The sequence below is a fragment of the Coenobita brevimanus genome, chromosome 5 (genome assembly GCF_032717465.1).
Source record: "Coenobita brevimanus isolate Jiangsu-jjx chromosome 5, ASM3271746v2, whole genome shotgun sequence".
In the NCBI taxonomy this organism is placed as follows: domain Eukaryota; kingdom Metazoa; phylum Arthropoda; class Malacostraca; order Decapoda; family Coenobitidae; genus Coenobita; species Coenobita brevimanus.
The window spans coordinates 3163688-3182372 of NC_136958.1; the positions used below are offsets into that span (position 1 = coordinate 3163688).

Sequence of the window (18685 nt, forward strand, 5' to 3'; positions counted from 1 at the left end):
TCTTGCATTATATATTTTTGGATTTCACTTCTCTGTGTTTTTCTCGATGCGCATGTCTGTTTTTGTTTGCTTGTGGTGTGTCGGAGCGACACACACCTGAACCCCAAACCAGAACACGCACACCTGCCACACACCTGCCACAAACACCTGAGGCCTTCTGGGATGGTCTTCGTTTCTGCCGCCGTTTGTGTCACATTTTATCCTTTTGTGTGGAGAGAGAGAGAGAGAGAGAGAGAGAGAGAGAGAGAGAAATAGGGAGGTGTTTTTTTTTTTTTATGGGAGAGGGAATGGAGATAGGAGTACAGAAAAGTATATATATATATATATATATATATATATATATATATATATATATATATATATATATTCTCGTATATATAAGAAGAGAGAGTCTGGTGCTGTGAGAAAGTCCTTGTACAGATTCGACACTGAGTCACAAGAGAGAGAGGGGGGGTTCGGTTGGTGGGGTAGGGATGGGGGGTGGCGGGGGAGCGAGGTGGAGATCTTGAAGTTGCTCCTGTATCTCGTTTGGTGGGTGGGGTGGGGTGGGGGGGTGTCTGCCTGAAGGAGGGGCGGAGTTGAGTGGGTGTGGCTGAGAAGTGTGAGTTGTGGCGGGGTGGGGCGGGGCAGACTGGGGCAAGAATAGTGGGGCAAACAAGTGCTGGGGTAGGAAGGGCAGAGTTGGGGCAAACAGTGGCGGGACGGGGCCGACTGGGGCGAGAATGGTGAGGCAGGGCATTGTGGATCAGACGGGCAGTACAGTATGGTGACTTGTGGGTGTGGGTGTGTGTCAGGTGGATGTGGGCGTGGGTGTGGATGTGGGTGTGGGTGTGGGTGTCTATGTGAGGAGGTTGTTGTGGGTGTCTGCGGCGTACCAGGAGTACATGTACGGCATGGACACGGGAGGCTTCATGTCGCCCCAGTGTGCCAGGCCGGGCGAGGAGGCTGGCGGCAGGGTGGGGGGGAGAGCGGCGGCCAGGGAGGGCGGCAGGTGGTCAGGGCCTGGGGTAGGGGCCTGGGAGGAGGACCCGTGCCCCCCCTGCCCCCCCTGCCCTCCACCGCCGCCACCCTGCCCCGCACCCTGTCCCTGCTGCGACTGGGAGGATCCTGATGGTGAGGGCCCCTGTGAGGATGCTGCGTGTGTGGTGTTGGGGCCCATGGTGGGGTAGGGGTGGGAGGTTGGGGGGCTCTGTGCGGTGGGGGGTGCTGGGGACACACTCTGCGGGGTGGAGGAGGGCAGGGGCTGGCCCAGGGGTGAGGCGCCCTCCAGGGGTGAGCCTGCCAGGGGCGATCCCGGTGTGATGGGGGCGCCCATGGGGGTGCTGGGGCCACTGCCGCTCTGTGCCGCCTTCATCAGCTTCTTGTACTTGCTGCGCCGGTTCTGGAACCAGATCTTGATCTGCAACACACGAGAAGAGGGGTTAGTAGGGGGGAGGGGGGATATTGCGCCTACCTCGATATACCTTTACACTATTATATAACTGCGCCGTCTTCGGTATACCTCTTCATTGTTAAATAACTGTCCCTATCGTATACCTCTACACTATACTACTTACCTGTTTATAGCCTACCTCACTTTATTCTTTGGTGGAAGAAAAATAATTGGTTAGCTGGTATTGTTAATGTTTAAGTCAACCTTGTATTCTCAGTATGTTGGGTAGCCTGTTAACTTTCCCTGATATTTTGAAACATTTTTAAACACTAAGAAAAGTGTAAAAAGGGATACCAAAAATGAAAATCCATGTCCTCCAAGCATCCGGTCATAAAGGAAAAGTTAATGGAGAACTTCAAAAAATTAAGTTTTTTTTTTGACAGCTGTTACCTCATTTTGGCTACCTGTGCGCTATAATTGATTAGGTTTACCTGGAAATTTTCATCTCCATCATAGGCTGTACCACCTCATTATTTTTTTTTCTAATGGATATTAATGCAGACTCAGAAAAAAAAAATATTGGAATATGGGAAAAATATGAATCTAGTTTTTTTTTTCAAATCTAGTTGTATTAGGCTATGCTAGGATGTCACCAGCTTCTAGATCACTACACACACACACACACACACACACACACACACACACACACACACACACACACACACACACACACACTCTCTTTTCTCTCCCTTCCCGTCTCCCCCTTCCCTGCACATACCTTCTTCTCCCTACACTTCCACATCTACCCACATTATTTCCCCACACCCACTAACACCCACACACTGCTTCCCCTCTGCTCTCCCCACCCTTCCCCTCTCCCCCACACTCTTCCCTAATAGATTGTTACGTGCGATAGACTTGCTTCGCTTAACAGATTATCGCAAGCTTTTAGTACGTTGTATATTCGTAAATGAAAAGCATATGTGTGGATGGTTCTGGAGTTAGGATTCCGGGGGCTTGAATAGTGAGTGAGTGAGTGTGTGGCCCATTTTCGTTTGGCATGTTTTTTATTAGTTCACTATCGTGTTTTTTTTTTTCCGCTTGCTTTCTGGGCCCTACTTCACCTCAACTATGGGTGAGAAAAGAGGGGGGATGATGATGATGATATTATTATTATTAATTATTATTATTATTATTATTATTATTATTTAGCTTTTGGGAAGACTTTAGTGAGGGACGGGGTGCTGTCTCCAGTACTGAATAAAACTGTATAATGGTACCATGAATAATGTATAATCTCTTCAGTCCGATGACGTATTGGGCGCCTCTTTATACTCCCGGACGATTTTTTTTCCTTTTTTTTTGTACGAAAAATCTCAGGTACATGAACGACATAATGAAATCTGTTATCCCCCCTGTTTGAAAAAATCCCTCTCTCTCTCTCTCTCTCTCTCCCTCCCTCTCTCTCTCTCTCTCTCTCTCTCTCTCTCAGCATAAATAAAACTCGTCAGAAAGTAACAAGCATAAATTAAGTAGGTCATCGGAGTGAAGAGGTTAAAAGGCGCTGGTATCTTGGTGGGGGATTTTTTTTTTATTTTTTTTTATTTTTTTTTTTACCAAGACATGTGATCGACAAGAGGAAACAAGGCTCCGGGGCCCGACCAGTGTTCAAGACTAACAATTACAGCAGCTCTTAACCCGGGGCTTCGTTTCATCTTGTCGATCACCATGTGTTTCGAGCTGGTATGGCCGCACCCCAACCTTTTTTAAGTACAGGTGTTCTCTCCAGGTGTAACAGAATCGGATAACGGTGAATTAAGGTAAAATATAAAGGACTGGATCGTATAGAAGGAGAGTTCAGTACTATACTCCTTTAACTTGGCCTAAAATCGTCATCTCTCCATCTTGAATACTGTAACAAGGGATTAACACTAGAGGATGATGCTATAGTCACGAAAAAGTGCCATGAAATGTAGAGCCGTAGCAATGTCCGTTTCTGATACTGGGCTACGTGGAATAAACTGGACGAAAATCTGGGCCAAGTTAAGATACGGTAAAAGAAGTATAGGAAAAGATTATACGTAAAATAGGGTGGCATTAACTGGAATTAAAATGTAAACAGATTAACAGTAGACGAAACAAGTGAAGGCAGACAGGCGTTCAGGAATGTCATGAGTAAGAAAAAAAAAAAGAAAAAAGTAAGAACCAGACGGCCAGAAGCAGTGATAAAAACGAAGAGTGTACACAAAAACAAGAAGAAGCACATAGGGCACTGCTCGACCTTGTACTTTTACAGGCTGGTAAATGTAACACCGCCACTGTGTCTGTCTGTTTGCCTTACTGTCTTTGCCTGTCTGTATCTTTCTATCTGTCTATCTGTCTGTCTGTCACTCTATCTGTGTCTGTCTGTCTACATGTATATCAATTTCATTTGTCTGTTTCTGCCTGTCTTTGCTCATCTGTCTGTCTGTTGATGTTTGTAAGTCTATCAATTTTATATTGCCAGACGCCTAATCCTATTTTTTTTTTTATAGTTGCAAAATGTGTACCTTCGTGTGTGTGTGTGTGTGTGTGTGTGTGTGTGTGTGTGTGTAATGTATGTACCGTATGTAGACTTGCCCTCTTGGATTTTTCAAACGTGTGGCATTAGATTTACCAGTTAAGTAAAGGCTAGATGTATCTAGACATGGATTGTGTGTGTGTGTGTGTGTGTGTGTGTGTGTGTGTGTGTGTGTGTGTGTGTGTGTGTGTGTGTTGTTTGAGCGTTTGCGTGTTTGAATGCTCCTGTGTGTAAGCTTTTGCGTGTGTATGTGTGTGGGCGGGGAGGGGGCGGGGCGGGGGCTACACATCAACGGGGGCCGCCCACTGCCAGCCCCCCCCGCCCATCCCGCCCATCAGATAACCCACTCCCCCGCCCACACCAGATGTATCACCCTTAATTATACCTTATCCCCCCACCCGACCTCCCTCACGCCCACACTTGTTCTTCTACGCCCATACCTGTATCCTACACTTGTTCTTTCACGTCCACACCCGTCTTTCGCCTGTTTCCTTACGCCCACATCTGTTATTCTACGCCCACACTTGCATATATGTTCTAAGGTTGAAAATCAGCATCTGTTCTTTTATTCACATACCCGCACATACCCGTCCCCGCCCCCACATACTTGTCCCCGTCCGCACATTCCCGTCCCCGCCCGCACATTCCCGTCCGCGCCCGCACATACCCGCCCCTGCCCGCCCACACCTGTAAGGCAGACCCGTCCTCCTTCGTCCAGACAGTGACTTGCTCACCCACACTACACACATCCTTACTGCAACAGCCACATTGCACATATCCACACTAACCACATCCACACTACACACACACACACACACACACACACACACACACACACACACACACACACACACACACACACACACACACACACACACCTACCTGTACTACACACCCCACACTACAAACTCCTACGCTACACACATACACACAGCACATACCTATACTACACACTCCACACATATGTACACACTGCACACTACAAACTCCTACACAACACACACACACTGCACACACCCACACTACACACACCCACACTAAACATAACTGAACCTGCCCATGCAGTGTGCCAACACCATATGCTGTCTACCCACACACTCTACCCACACTAATATTCACCCTTATACAGCCCACATCCACTCTCTCTCTCTCTCTCTCTCTCTCTCTCTCTCTCTCTCTCTCTCTCTCTCTCTCTCTCTCTCACACACACACACACACACACACACACACACACACACACACACACACACACACACACACACACTATCCTTGACATACATCTTCCTTCATCACCTCCTCCCTCATCTTCCTCCCCTCCCTTCTCATCGTTTGCCTCTTTCCTCACTCTCTTCCCCACTTCAGTGTTCTCTCTTTCCTCTTCCTTTCGTCGTTCTTTCCTTTCTTCTTCTTCATTTCTCATTTTTTTATTTTTCCCCATTCTCCTTCCCCACTTCCCCATGTCTTTTCTTTCTCTTTCTTACCCATTATTCTTCCTCCATTTTCTCCTTCCCCATCAAAATTTTCCTCGTCCCCATACTCCTCTTTCATTCTCCTCTTCCCATTCCCCTTCCTGTATTTTCGTATTCATTATCTCATTATTTTTTGTGTTGGTTGTGGTTGTGGTGCATGGGATTGTGGTAGGAATTGTGGTAGGTGACTGTGGGTATGGTAGCTGTGGAAAGCGATTGGTTGTAGTGGTTGTGGTAGGAACTGTGACTGTGGTGGGTGGTTGTGGTTGTGCAAGAAGAGTAAATTTTTGGTTGTGACTAAAAAATGGTTGTTGTGGTTGATTGTACGAATTGTGGTTGTGGTAGGAAGTTGTGGTGGAAGGTCTTGTAGTTGATTGTAGTAGAAATGGTGGTATTTGATTGTGGTTGAAATTGTGGTTGTGGTAGGGCCTGGTGTTATCTGACGGGGCTTACAAATAGCTCAGGTGATAAGGTTTGCTTGCGGTGTGTGTGTGTGTGTGTGTGTGTGTGTGTGTGTGTGTGTGTGTGTGTGATGGGTTTACAGAAATATGCAGTTTACGTGTGAGTGAAGAAAGTAAGAAGTGTTGTGTGTGTGTGTGTGTGTGTGTGTACCTACGCGGGTGCCCAGGTGTGACGTTATCAGTGTGTACGTCAGAGCCCTTCGCATGTACACATTCTTCACCCGCCAGCCTGTCATTACACACACACACACACACACACACACACACACACACACACGTCTCATTACATACCTGTGTACCTTACGAGAAAATAGTCCGAGAGAATAAAGGAGAAAGGCGAAAAATAAAAACAAGTCTCTAAAAGGATAAACGATGAAAGAACGGGAGAAGAGTTAAGATAGGATAAGGGAATAAGAAGAAGGTGGATGGAATGACAAATAGAAGAAGTAAAATGAAAATGAGAAGGTATGGACTGTAAAGGAGTGTTGGGTGAAGATGAAGGGGGTAAATGGAAGGACATTCATCTCCTTACTTAGAGCCACTTATCACAAGGCCTCTCCTCCCGGGATGAACACTGCAACTCCTAACGTAAACTTAACAGACTTAACCTAACCTAACCCAGCACAACTCTTACGAACATGATCTAACCTCACCAAATCTAACCTAACCTAACCTAAGCTAATCTCTCCAAGCCTAGTCTAATGTAACCCAACCCAACCCAACCTCAACTCCGACACACTAACCCAACCAAACTCATCCGTTCGTGGAGGAGAAAGTGCCCAGCCAGGTACACTACGTAAATATTGTGAACGTAAGGAGGAGGAAAATGTTGTGAACGTAGGGACGAGGAAAATATTGTGAACGTAGGGAGGAGAATGGATGAACGGATGGGCAGATACTGATGTGGGGAGGGTAACATAGGTAAGCAAGGAAAAAGGTTTGAGGAATTAATTATAGAGGGCAGGTACGGAGATAAGAGAGGGGGTGATTGAGGAGGGGCAGGTGAGAGAGAGAGAGAGAGAGAGAGGGGGGGGTACGTAAATCAAATATATGAATGAGAAGAATAATAAAAGGGAAAAAAATGATCTCAAATATGATGGAGAAAAATAGCACAAAAAATAATGTATAGAAAATAAATATTAAGACATAGTACAGTGGCCAGACATAATGATGATAAATGATAATTGACTAAACATTACTCTTTGATAATAAATGAAATAATGAACAAGTGGCTGGTATAAATAAAGTGATAATTGTTGCAGTTCACTCATATAATGGGCCAGGGTGGAGTAGGCTAACAACTAATAAGTCAGAGTGGAGAAGGATGGAAGAGGCCTTTGATGATAACGGAGGTGGGGGTGATGATGCAAGAAGCAACTGGGAATAATAATTGATAAGCTTATTCCCACAAATCCCTTGGTTCCCTGCTGAGAGAGAGAGTGGGAAAGGGAGGTAGGGGGGATATGAGGCACTGAGTTGAGTGGGATGGAAATGAAAAGGGAGACAAGAAAGGGGAGACAATTGATGGAAGGGAGAGACAAGTGGGGAGAGGAGGCGGTGGGAAGGGGAGCTGAGAGGGGAGGGAGAATGTGTGGGCAAGGATAGGGAGGATAAAAGGGAAGGTAGGGGGCAAGGGGAAGTGGGGGGAAGGGCTAGGGGTGTGGAGTATAGGACAGAAGAAATGGGAAGAGTGATGGAAAAGGGAATGAGAGGGACGGGGGTGAAGGAGACAGGACAGGGGGATGGGAAAATGAGGGAGAGAGACAGGGAGGAAAGGGGGGTGAGGGGTATTGGCTAAGGGGAGAGGCAGGGAGGAAGAGAGGTAGAGGGAGGGGAGAGGGGGAGGTTGGTCTGTTGTTTACCTCGTCTTGGGTGAATTATAACCTCTGACTCCCCTCCTCCTCTCCTGCTTTCCCTCCCCTTTTCTCTCCCTCCCTCCTTCCTCTCGCCTTCCTTTTCTCCTTCCTCTCTCTCACCTTCCTTTCCTCCTTCCTCCCTCTCTCCTTTTCCTCCCTCCTCACACCTTTCTTCGCCCCCTCCCTCTTTGCCACCCTCCTGTACCTTATCATTTCCTCCCTACCCTTCGTCTTTCTTTTCCTCCCTATTCTCCCTTTTTCCTTTCCTTCCTCCGTCTCTTCCTTTTCTCACAATAGTTTCTCTCCTTCATCTTCCATCCTGTTATCTTTCTTCCTTCATTTTCTAATCCCTCCTAGTGTCCCTACTTCTCTCTCTCTCTCTGTCTCTTCCTCCGTCTCTCCATGCTTCTCCTCCACCTTCCCTCCTTTCCATTTTTCCCTTTCCTTTTCGTTTCGTTCCTTGTTCTTGCCTTCCCTCACTCCTACATTGTCCCTTTCCTTCTCTGTCTTCATCCTTTCTTTCATTCTTTCTCAGTTCCTCACCTGTCATCATATTTCTCTCTCTCTCTCTCTCTCTCTCTCTCTCTCTCTCTCTCTCTCTCTCTCTCTCTCTCTCTCACACACACACACACACACACACACACACACACAGGTAAGAAGTCAAGCTGTTTACAACCTCAGCAAGTGACTGTGAACTTCTTAATTACGGAATATCCCGTAATAAAAACAGGATTATCTCTGTCGCGGTGAGACTGAGACAGGTGAGAGGCTGGGACAGGTATATTAGACAGGTGAGAGAATGGACAGGTATATTAGACAGGTGAGAGGATGGACAGGTATATTAGACAGGTGAGAGAATGGACGGGTATATTAGACAAGTGAGAGAATGGACAGGTATATTAGACAGGTGAAAGGATGGACAGGTATATTAGACAGGTGTACAGTATCTTAGGCAGGTATATTGAACAGGTGTGTGGTTTGGATGAAGAGTAAAAAAAATAAATAAAAAAATAGAAAACCCCCCAGATATTGTTACCTCTCTCTCTCTCTCTCTCTCTCTCTCTCTCTCTCTCTCTCTCCACGTCCATTCCCATAATAATTCTCCTTCATCCTCTCTTCCCTCCATTCCTCCTCCTCCTCCTCATTCAGTCTCTCTGTACTAAATCTCCCCCTCTGTTCTCTCCCCTCCCATTCATTCCTCTCCCTCTCCCCTCCTCCCCCTCCCCTCCCTCGGACACATCAAGAGGCCAATAAAACAATTTACCGTGTTGGTGATTAAGACAATTAGGACAAGGGGGACATCTTGCCACCTCTCTCTCTCTCTCTCTCTCTCTCTCTCTCTCTCTCTCTCTCTCTCTCTCTCTCTCTCTCTCTCTCTCTCTCTCTCTCTCGCTCTCTCTCGTCCTTTCACCTCCTGCCATTCTTTCCTTCTGTTACCCATAGCATTTCTTTTTTTTTCCCTTTTTCCTCTTCGCTTTCTCCCTCTCTCCCCCCTCCCCTCCCTCTCCCCACCCGTTTTCCGCCTCTCACTCTCCCACGCTGTATCCATCCCCCTCCCCCTCCACCCCTCCCTCCCCACCCTCTTCACCCCACCCCTCCCACTCCCTCATCACCCCACCCCTCCCACCCCCTTATCACCCCATCCCACCTCATAAACAACAACAACAATAACAACTGTACTTAATCATTACATTCCTTTACGTGGAATTACATGGTGAAGCACAAGTACACTCGTGGTCAATAATTCCTTTACACTCCCAAAGCCTTGTAAAAACCTTGGGATATCTTACTGTCGCAGTAAATAAGAAGAACAAGAAGAAGAAGAATCCATCATCATCACCATCATCTTCATCATAAAATAATAATAATGATAATAATAATAATAATAATAATAATAATTGGGTTTGTTCATATCATAGGTCCATACTCTAGTTGGTTCAGAAAGCTCCCTAACACCTCCTCAGCAATTTATTTTAGCATATGGATGGTTAATTTCCTTTTGCGCGTTATTTATGCGGAGTCTGGCGATAATGGAAGTATTTTTTATGACAGAATAGGATAGTAAGGTTTAATATACAAATACAGTCGCTTAGGGAAAGGTGTCAAGGTGTTATTATCATTTTTATTTCTTGGAATATTGTGGTTTTCCAGGAGAGAGAGAGAGAGAGAGAGAGAGAGAGAGAGAGAGAACCCCCCAGGTATACATTCCTTAGATGTCCAGGTGCCAATATTACGGCGGCCTTTGAGATGCCGGGTGAAGGGTCTGGTGACACACACACACACACACACACACACACACACACACACACACACACACACACACACACACTCTCTCTCTCTCTCTCTCTCTTTCCTCACCCCCTCTCATTACACCCCCCTTCCACACACCTTTCTTTACCTTTCCCATTAGCTGCTCTGTTATTACTAGTACCCGCTTGTGGGAAAGACGGAGGGAAAGGAGGGAGGGAGGGAGGGAAAGGAAGAGGGAGGGGGGAGGGAAAGGAAGAGGGAGGGAGAGAAAGAAGGAGGGAGGGAGGGAACAGGATAAAGAGAGGGAAAGAATGGGGGAGGGAGGGAAAGAAAGAGGGTAGGAGGGAAAGGAAGAGGAAGGGAGGGAAAGAGAGAGGGAGGGAGGGAACGGGAGAAATGGAGGAAAAGGAGGAAAATAAAGGATAAAAAAAAACAAAAAACAAATGAAAACAAACAAGAACTTGGAAAAAAAAAATGTGAATAGGAAAGATGGGGAATGTGATGATATATGAGAAGAGGCAGGAAGAGGAGGAGGAGGAGGAGGAGGAGGAGGCAGTAAATAAAAGGAGAAGCATGGAGGATTAGTTAAGGAGGAAGGGAGGAAGTGGAAGCGAACGATGGAGGAGGGGAAGAGGAGGAGGGAGGAAAGAAAGAGTGGGAGAGGGGGGAAGGGAGAAGAGGAAGAGAGGAGTAAGGAGGGAAAGAGAAGTATGATAGTATAAGTGAGAGATGAGAGGAAAAAGGAAGAGGTTGAGAAAAGGAGGAAGAAGAGGAAGGGGAGAGGTGGAGGGGAAAATGGTCAAGGGATGTGTTATTACCATATATTGGCGTCACTGAGTAGGGAGGGATGGAGGGAGGGAATGTGTGAGGGAGAAGGATTATGAGAGAAAAGTAGGAGGGAGGGAGGTAGAGAGGGAAGGAGGGAAGGATTATGAGGGATGAGGGAAGGATTGTGAGAGGAAAGTAGGAAGGATTATGAGGGATGGAAGGAGGGATAGATGGGGGGAGTTTAAGGGATGAGGGAAGGATTATGAAAGGAAAAAAAAGAGAGATTAAGAGGAAGTGAGGGATGGAGGGAGGGAATGTGAGAGGGGGAAGGCATATGAGAGAAAAGTAGGAGGGAGGGAGGAAGGGAAGAATTGTGAGAGGGGAGGGGGTGGAACTAAAAATGAATGAACAGGAATAAAGGAATGAAACTGTGGCATGTATTTTCGTTCAGTAAGGAGGCTCCCTAACACCTCTTCCATAGCGATTTAGTTTTGGATCCGGCCAGCTAATATAATTTCATACCTTATTTGTGCAGTGTGGCAATAATAGAGTGACTTAAGCAACACGAAATGCGATGATAACTTACAAGCAAAATAAATCGCTTAGGAAAAGGTGTTAGGGAGCCTCCTTGCCAGACGAGAATACGGACCTGTGTCTTGCTTCGTAGGACCGATTCTTAAAGAGACGTAGGAGGCTTCTTTGCACCTCTTCCTCAGCGAATTAGTCGTATTTTGCGTATTACACCTTAGTATCGCTTAATATGAACACAATTTCCATCAGCAGCATATAAGAGGATAGTAAGGTTCATTGTCCGGAATAAATCGCTAAAGATGAGGTGTTAAGAAATGTTTATAGCGCTTTGGAATACGACCCATTGATGAATTTTACCTGAAGGAGTTCCACAAATATCGTCACAGTGAACAAAGTCTTAAGATGTGAGTATTCATTGACTGTCCTGATAAATCGCAGAAGAAGAGATGTTGCGAAATGTGGGTTGCTCATTCACTATCTTAATCACGCCAGTCACACCTCTCAGGTATTCTCGCACGTATAGGAAGTTACTAACACCTTCTCCTTTCCGATTTATTTCTGATCCTGCGCCGTTCCTGTATTCTTGTGTGTTATTCTTGCAATCTGTGTCGATGTTAAAAAAGATATGACTGACGAGAATACGGGTCTCATTCTTTAGATAAAACAGCGTAATTGGCGATAGTCTTTTACGTGCAATTTGTAGCCCAATACATCCAGAATGACAGGTAAATCAGCTGTATGACTGACAGGTGGTAATCATAGCACGGAGACACTTTTAACCTTGTCACTACGATGGGTCTGTAATATGCTAAGAGGAAGTAACTTAGGATAATTATAACTACCAGAATATATGCCCAGCTGGCACTAATGATAAGAATACGATAATGATAATGATGCTTTAGATTTCTGTAGATTAAAGGAACTGTAAACATAGTATTAAAATTGAACTGTTTTTCACATGTACTCTTCATCTTTTCCCTCTTTCCTTGTCGCTTCCTTTTCTTTCCTTCTCCACTCTTCCTCTTGCCCTTTTTGCCTCTTCCTTCTTCCTCCTTTCTTTAGCTCTTCGTCCTTCCTTCTTCCTCCTTTCTTTATCTCTCCGCCCTTCCTTCTCGTTCTTCCTCCTTTCTTTACCTCTTCCTTCCTTCTCATTTTGCCGCTTCCTTCTTCCTCCCCATTCCTTTTCCTTGCTTCCTCCTCCTTCCTCCCCACTCTTTCTCTTCTCTCTTCCTCTTCCTCCCTCTTCCTCTTCCCTCCCCCCTCGGCTCCCCAGGTAAGGGCCGCAACAGCTGTCAACACTACCCAACCTTACCATTTGTTGCCTGATTTATTGCCTTCCCCTCCCCTCCCCTCCCCTCTCCTCTCCCCTCCCCTCCCCTCCCCTCTCCTCTCCCCTCCTTAACCCTCCCCTCCCCTCCCCTTCGGCAATCACATCTTCCTCTACCTTTCCTCCCGTCTTCACCCCCACCCTTCCCCTCCCCTTCCTTCCCCTCTTTAGTCCTCCCCAGCCTTCCCCTTCACTTTTGTCCCCACCCTTCCTCTCCTTCCTCCCCACGCCATTTCCTCCCCCTGCCTCCCCCCCTCTCCAGCCATCTCTCTCCATTACATCCTTTTCTTTCTGTCCTCCCCCAACCCCCCCTACCCTGTATCCAACACCTAATCCCCCCCACCTAGGCCTTCCCCATCCCCTCCCTCTTCCTCTCTCGCCTCTCTTCTCCTCCAACCACCCTTCCTGCTCAACCGTCTCCTCCTCTCCCTTTCTAACTGCCCCCTCCCCATCCCTTCCTCTCACTTCAGTCTCATTTCCCTCCCCTCCCCCTCCCCTCCCCTCCTCTTTCCTTTCCTTTCCATTCATTTCATTTCTTTCCCTCCCCTCCCCTCCCCTCCCCTCCCCTCCCCTCCCCTCCCCTCATAAATCCCCTCTCACTGCCGGCCTATAGATTTACAATTATATTACACACGATCAAGTTTCCCCTCTGTTATTTTCCCCATAGTCTTTCTCCCTTTTTCCTGCCGGGCCGGGTGTCGGAGGGAGTGGTGGGTGGGGAGAGAGCCACTAGCAAGGCCTTAGATTTTATTCCTGTTCTTAGGGGTTATTTTTCCTCCTTATTTTCTTTTAGTTTACTGTTTTTCTTATTTTTGAGTTGGATCTGGGTCTTATAATTCTCTCTCTCTCTCTCTCTCTCTCTCTCTCTCTCTCTCTCTCTCTCTCTCTCTCTCTCTCTCTCTTTCTCTTCCTCCCGCCCTTCCTCCCTGATTTTCCCTCCCTCCCTCCCCCCATAATTCTCTCCCTTCATCCCACAAATCCCATATTCGTCAATTATCAGGAATTATTGACCTTACGGCGAATTATCTCCGTTATCGTAATTATCGGCTTATCAACAAAACCAAAAATGTGGTGAATAATTTTTTATAAGAAATTTTGTCCATTTTTTTTTTTTCATGAATTTTGAAGATGGAAACTATTTTTTTTTTTACTTTTTTGGAACTATTTTTTGGAACTTTTTTTACTTTTAACTTTTTTGGATTTTTTTTTTTTTACATTTTGCTTATAACTTTTTTGGAACTTTTTTTGAAACTTTTTTTCTTATTTTAATGAAAGTACATGAAGGAGGGTGGCATGGATTTATACTGATGGAGATTTTCATGATATATATTTTGTTATAGTTTGTGACGTACTTTCCTCATTTGAAGATTAAATATGGGAGGCTTCAGAAATAATACAGGGATATATATATAGTTCGCTCACTTTAACTTGGTCCAGATTTTCGTCCTTTTTAGCCTGTTTGACTCCATTTTCCTCACGCCCCCTCCATCCCCTCACTCGATGACGCATTTTATATTCTAATCACACCTCCTCCAGACGATTTTTTTCAGGGTAGGATCTTAGGTTGTAAAGGATGTAATTAATTTCTTCCTAAGCTGAATTAAATCGTCTGGAGGTGCCATGAATTGATTATAGATGATGTCCTCTGAGGGGTGTAATCTCTCCTCAACCCCTCCGTTCCCTTAACCCCTCACCAACCCCTCCTTCCCCCTACCTCTCCCCCGCTCCCTGTGTCCCTCTCCTGTCCTTAACCTCTTCACTGTGTTTATCTCTTCCTCCTCAAATCCTTCTCTTCCACTTCTCTTCAACCACTTTTTTTTTTTCTTAATCTTCCCTCCTCTCCCTCTTCCCTCAACCCCCTCTCCTTGCCGCATCTCAACCTCCCCCTCCTGAAACCTCTCCTTTCTTCCTGTCCTCAGCCTCTTCCCAGTCTCTCTCGTGCCCCTCTTCCCAATTCTCCATCCATCTCCTCTCCCCAGCTGTCCCTTCTCCCCTCTTCCGAACTCCCTCACCCACCCCCTCTCCTCCCTGTCCCCCAACCCCCTCTTCTCTCCCCACCCCCTCTCCTTTTCCTCTTCCCACCCCCTCTCCTCCTCTCCCCATCCCCTTTTCTCCTCCTCTCCCCATCCCCTTTTCTCCTCCTCTCCCCATCCCCTTTTCTCCTCCTCTTCCCACCCTCTCCTCCCATCTCCCCAACCCCCTTTCCTCTCCTCCTCCCCAACCCCCTCCTTCTGTCTCCCCAACCTCCTCTCCTTACCTCTCCTCAATTTCCTCTCCTTTCCTCTCCCCAGTTTCCTCTCCTTAACTCCCACTCCCCCTCTCCCCGACCTCCTCTCCTCCTCAACTCCTCTCCTACCCCTCTCCTTAATTCTCCCCCCCTCTCTCCTCAACTCCTCTCCTCCCTGTCTCAACCCTCTTCCCCTTCCCCCTCCTTCCTCTTCCCCTCCCCTTCAACCCTCTTCCCTTCCCCCTCATCCCTCATCCCCTTCCCCTCAACCCTCTTCCCTCCCCCCTCAACCTCATCCCCTTCCCCTCAACCCTCTTCCCTCCCCCCTCAACCTCCTCCCCCCCCACCTATGCCTAGCTAAGCCCCCAAAATATAGGGTTGAAACAGGAAGGGTCCCGTGATTGATAGGCCTAGTGGACAAGACCCACAGCCCACCAGGTAGATAGATAAATAGATAGATAGATGGATGGGTTGATAGATGGATAGATAGATGGGTTGATAGATGGATAGATAGATGGGTTTATGGACTGATGTGCACGTAGGTAGAATTGATTTTTTTTTTTTATCGATCGATTGAATTAATGAGGTTATAAATGAATAAGGGTGATAATTATAGACAGATAGATATAGGCGTAGAGGTAGATTAAGCGACTGATTGATAGAAATGATAGGTATTTTATGGTTTACATGTTTTGATGAACTTAGTAAAATACCTTGTGATAGACCAATTTAAAGATGATTATAATAGACCAATTTAAAGATGATTATGTGATATCCAATTTAAAGGTGATTATGTGATAGACCAATTTAAAGGTGATTATGTGATACTGATTTAAAGATGATTATGCGATAGATCAATTTTAAGATGATTATGATAGATCAGTTTAAGATGATTATGTGATAGACCAATTTAAAGATGATTATGATAGACCAATTTAAAGATGATTATGTGAGACCAATTTAAAGATGATATGATAGATCAATTTAAAGATGATGTGATAGACCAATTTAAAGATTATGCGATAGACCAATTTTAAGATGATTATGATAAATCAATTTAAAGACGATTATGTGGTAGGCCAATTTAAAGGTGATTATGGGATAGGCCAATTTAAAGATGATTATGTGAGACTTAATTTAAAGATTATTAATGAATGGTTTACTAGACGATGGAGATGAGATGGTAATTACAAGATAAATAGATGAAATAGATTTAATGGTTGATTGTCTTGATTTGAAGACAGGTTGATAGATAGACAGACTGATAGATAATGCATGGTTTACAAATTAATACACTTTGGGATGTAAAAGAGATGGATTATTTAAAGAGACAGGCAGCCAGATAGACAAATAGAGGACAGATAGATAAATTGATGAGTCGAAAAATAGATATTCATGCATCAAGCTCGATAGATGGAAGGTAGATAGAGAATACCGGCACTAATAGATAAAAACTTACATGGAGTCTGGCAGAGTAGAGAGAAAAAAATAAAAAAAAAAGAGTGGATTGATTCTCTCTCTCTCTCTCTCTCTCTCTCTCTCAGGACAAGGAGCAGAGCAGAACCCTCTTTTCCAGGAATGGGGGGGGAGGGGGGGAAGGACTGCTAGATCTGCCTAAAAACTTGCTCACCCACCCACCCACTTACCCACCCCCACCACTTCACCCACTCACCCACCCACCCACTTACCCACCCCCACCCCTTCACCCACTCACCCACCCCCACCCCTTCACCCACTCACCCACCCACCCAATTACCCACCCACCCAATTACCCACCCCCACCCCTTCACCCACTCACCCACCCACCCACTCAAATCACCCATCCACCCACCCACCCATCCACTCCCACCCCGCCTCCCACTCAGCCACCCACCCATCCACTCCCACCCCGCCTCCCACTCAGCCACCCACTCACCCACCCACTTAACTACCTACTCACCCACTCACCCACCCTCTGTACAACAAAGCGGACTGGTTGAACAAGATTTACAGTCACCGTAAAAAGTTTCATCCCCACTCATATCCATCAAAATGCGTAGTAGGTAATGATTTGCCTGTATACCGTGATGTTCAAAATTTCGTTCCTACTCATATACATCTTCGTTTGCAGAGGTTTGAGTGCGTAAATGTGGCTGTGTTCAATAGTTAACGTCCTTCCTCATAAACATCTAAATATATAAAAGCCTGGATCTATATGTGTACAGTTATTGTCAAAAGTTAGTCCTTCCTTATATTCATCTACATGCACAGGGTTCGGAGCTGCGTAAGTACAGCTGCGTTCAAAAGTTAGTCTTTCCTAATACCCATCTGCACTTGGAGTTTCTGAACGGCCCATTTACAAGTGTGGTCAAAAGTTTCCCTCATCTCATATTTTAATTTACTGAAGCATACACATGCATTGTACAGTTCCAGCCAAAAGTTTCGTCCATACGTATATATAGTTACAAGCCCCGAAAATTTAGAACTGCTTTGGGCTTCGGATCTCTGCTTGAACCTCCTCGCTTGGTGGGCTTTAGTGAGGAGCTGTTGACCGAGATACAAACCCCATCCATTTTTCTATAGTACTTTCATCTTAAATTGACATCGATTTTCGTTCTTTAGGCGCCTTATTTCACGTAGCTGAATGGCAGAATAAGACGATATTAAGGCTTGTCTCCATTATCACAGCACTTCTTCGTGACTAGCACCCCAGTGTTAAATATTCTAGGCTCAGTTAGAGTAAAATGATTATAATTGTTTTTGTGCTTGAGGGAAGATAGTGTTCAGTGGAAGGAGAGGTCGTTCATGAGTAGGGATTGAAGGAAAGTAGATCTGAGGAAAAGTTATAGGTAAAATAGATAAGAAAATTGATGGAAGAGACAGGGAGGGAGGGGGAGAGAAAATAGATAGGAGGAAAAGATACAGATGGTACCGGTAGATAAAGTATAGGAAAGAAAATTGAGGTGAGACAGAGGGGAGGAGGAGGAAAGATAATAGATAGGAGGAAAAGATATTGATGGTAGATAAAATAGAGAAGAGAATTTTGAGAATCTTTTTTTCTCTTCCTTACTTCACCTGTCCATCGCCACACACCTTTAGTTATTTTTCATTTCCTTCCTCCATTCCTCTCTTTTCATGTCTCTCGGCTTCCCTCCCTTCCTTCTGTTCTCACTCACTTTCCATCCATTCTTCCCCTCCTCCATTCCCCCTCTTTTTCTTCCTTCCTGTCCTCAGCTTTTACTCTTCATCCATTACCTCTCTTTCTTCCTTTCTTTCTTCTCCTTTTCTTCTCTCCTTCCTCTCTCCTTGCCATTCCTTGTCTTCTTTTTCCCCTTATCTCCCTTCCTCCTCCTCCTCGTCCCTTCTCCCCTTTCCACCTCCCCTTCCCTTCTCACCCTACTTCCTCTCTGCACATCTCTCCATCCCTTGTCCACTTCTCTCCCTTCTTTCTTTCTCTCCACTTTTTTCCCTCCTTCTCTCCATCTTTTCCCTCCGTTCTCTCCCTTCTTTCCTGTCTCTCTACGTCCGTCCCTAATCCATTCGTCTTCATTAACTTTTTCATTCTTTCAACCTCCTCTTTAATTTCTATCTCCCCCCCTCCTCTCTCTCTCTCTCTCTCTCTCTCTCTCTCTCATTTACCCATCTTCTTTCTCCTTTACATTTCTCCCCTTCCCCCTCTCTTCTCCCTGCGTACTCTCTCTCCCTTTTTTTTTTTTCTCTTTCCACCCTCTCCCCCTTCCCCTTTTCCTCCTCCTCTCCCTCTCCACTCCTCCTCCCCTTTACCTTCCTGCCAGCCCTCCTCCCTCCTTCCTTCCTCCACTCTTTTTCCCCTCCTTTTCTTCTCTTCTCGCCTTCCTTATACCTCCCCTCCCCTCCCCTCCCTTC

At 45.8% G+C, this 18685-nt stretch overlaps 1 protein-coding gene across 1 annotated transcript in view; it reads right to left on the bottom strand.

Moving 5' to 3' along the window:
* Positions 1 to 838: 838 nt before the first annotated feature.
* LOC145397849 (uncharacterized) overlaps positions 839 to 18685 on the bottom strand; it is a 132510-nt gene continuing 114663 nt past the window's right edge. Inside the window, exon 4 of the mRNA XM_080270887.1 lies at positions 839 to 1399. Coding sequence (XP_080127013.1) covers positions 839 to 1399 — 561 coding nt within the window. The remainder of the gene's footprint in view (positions 1400 to 18685) is intronic.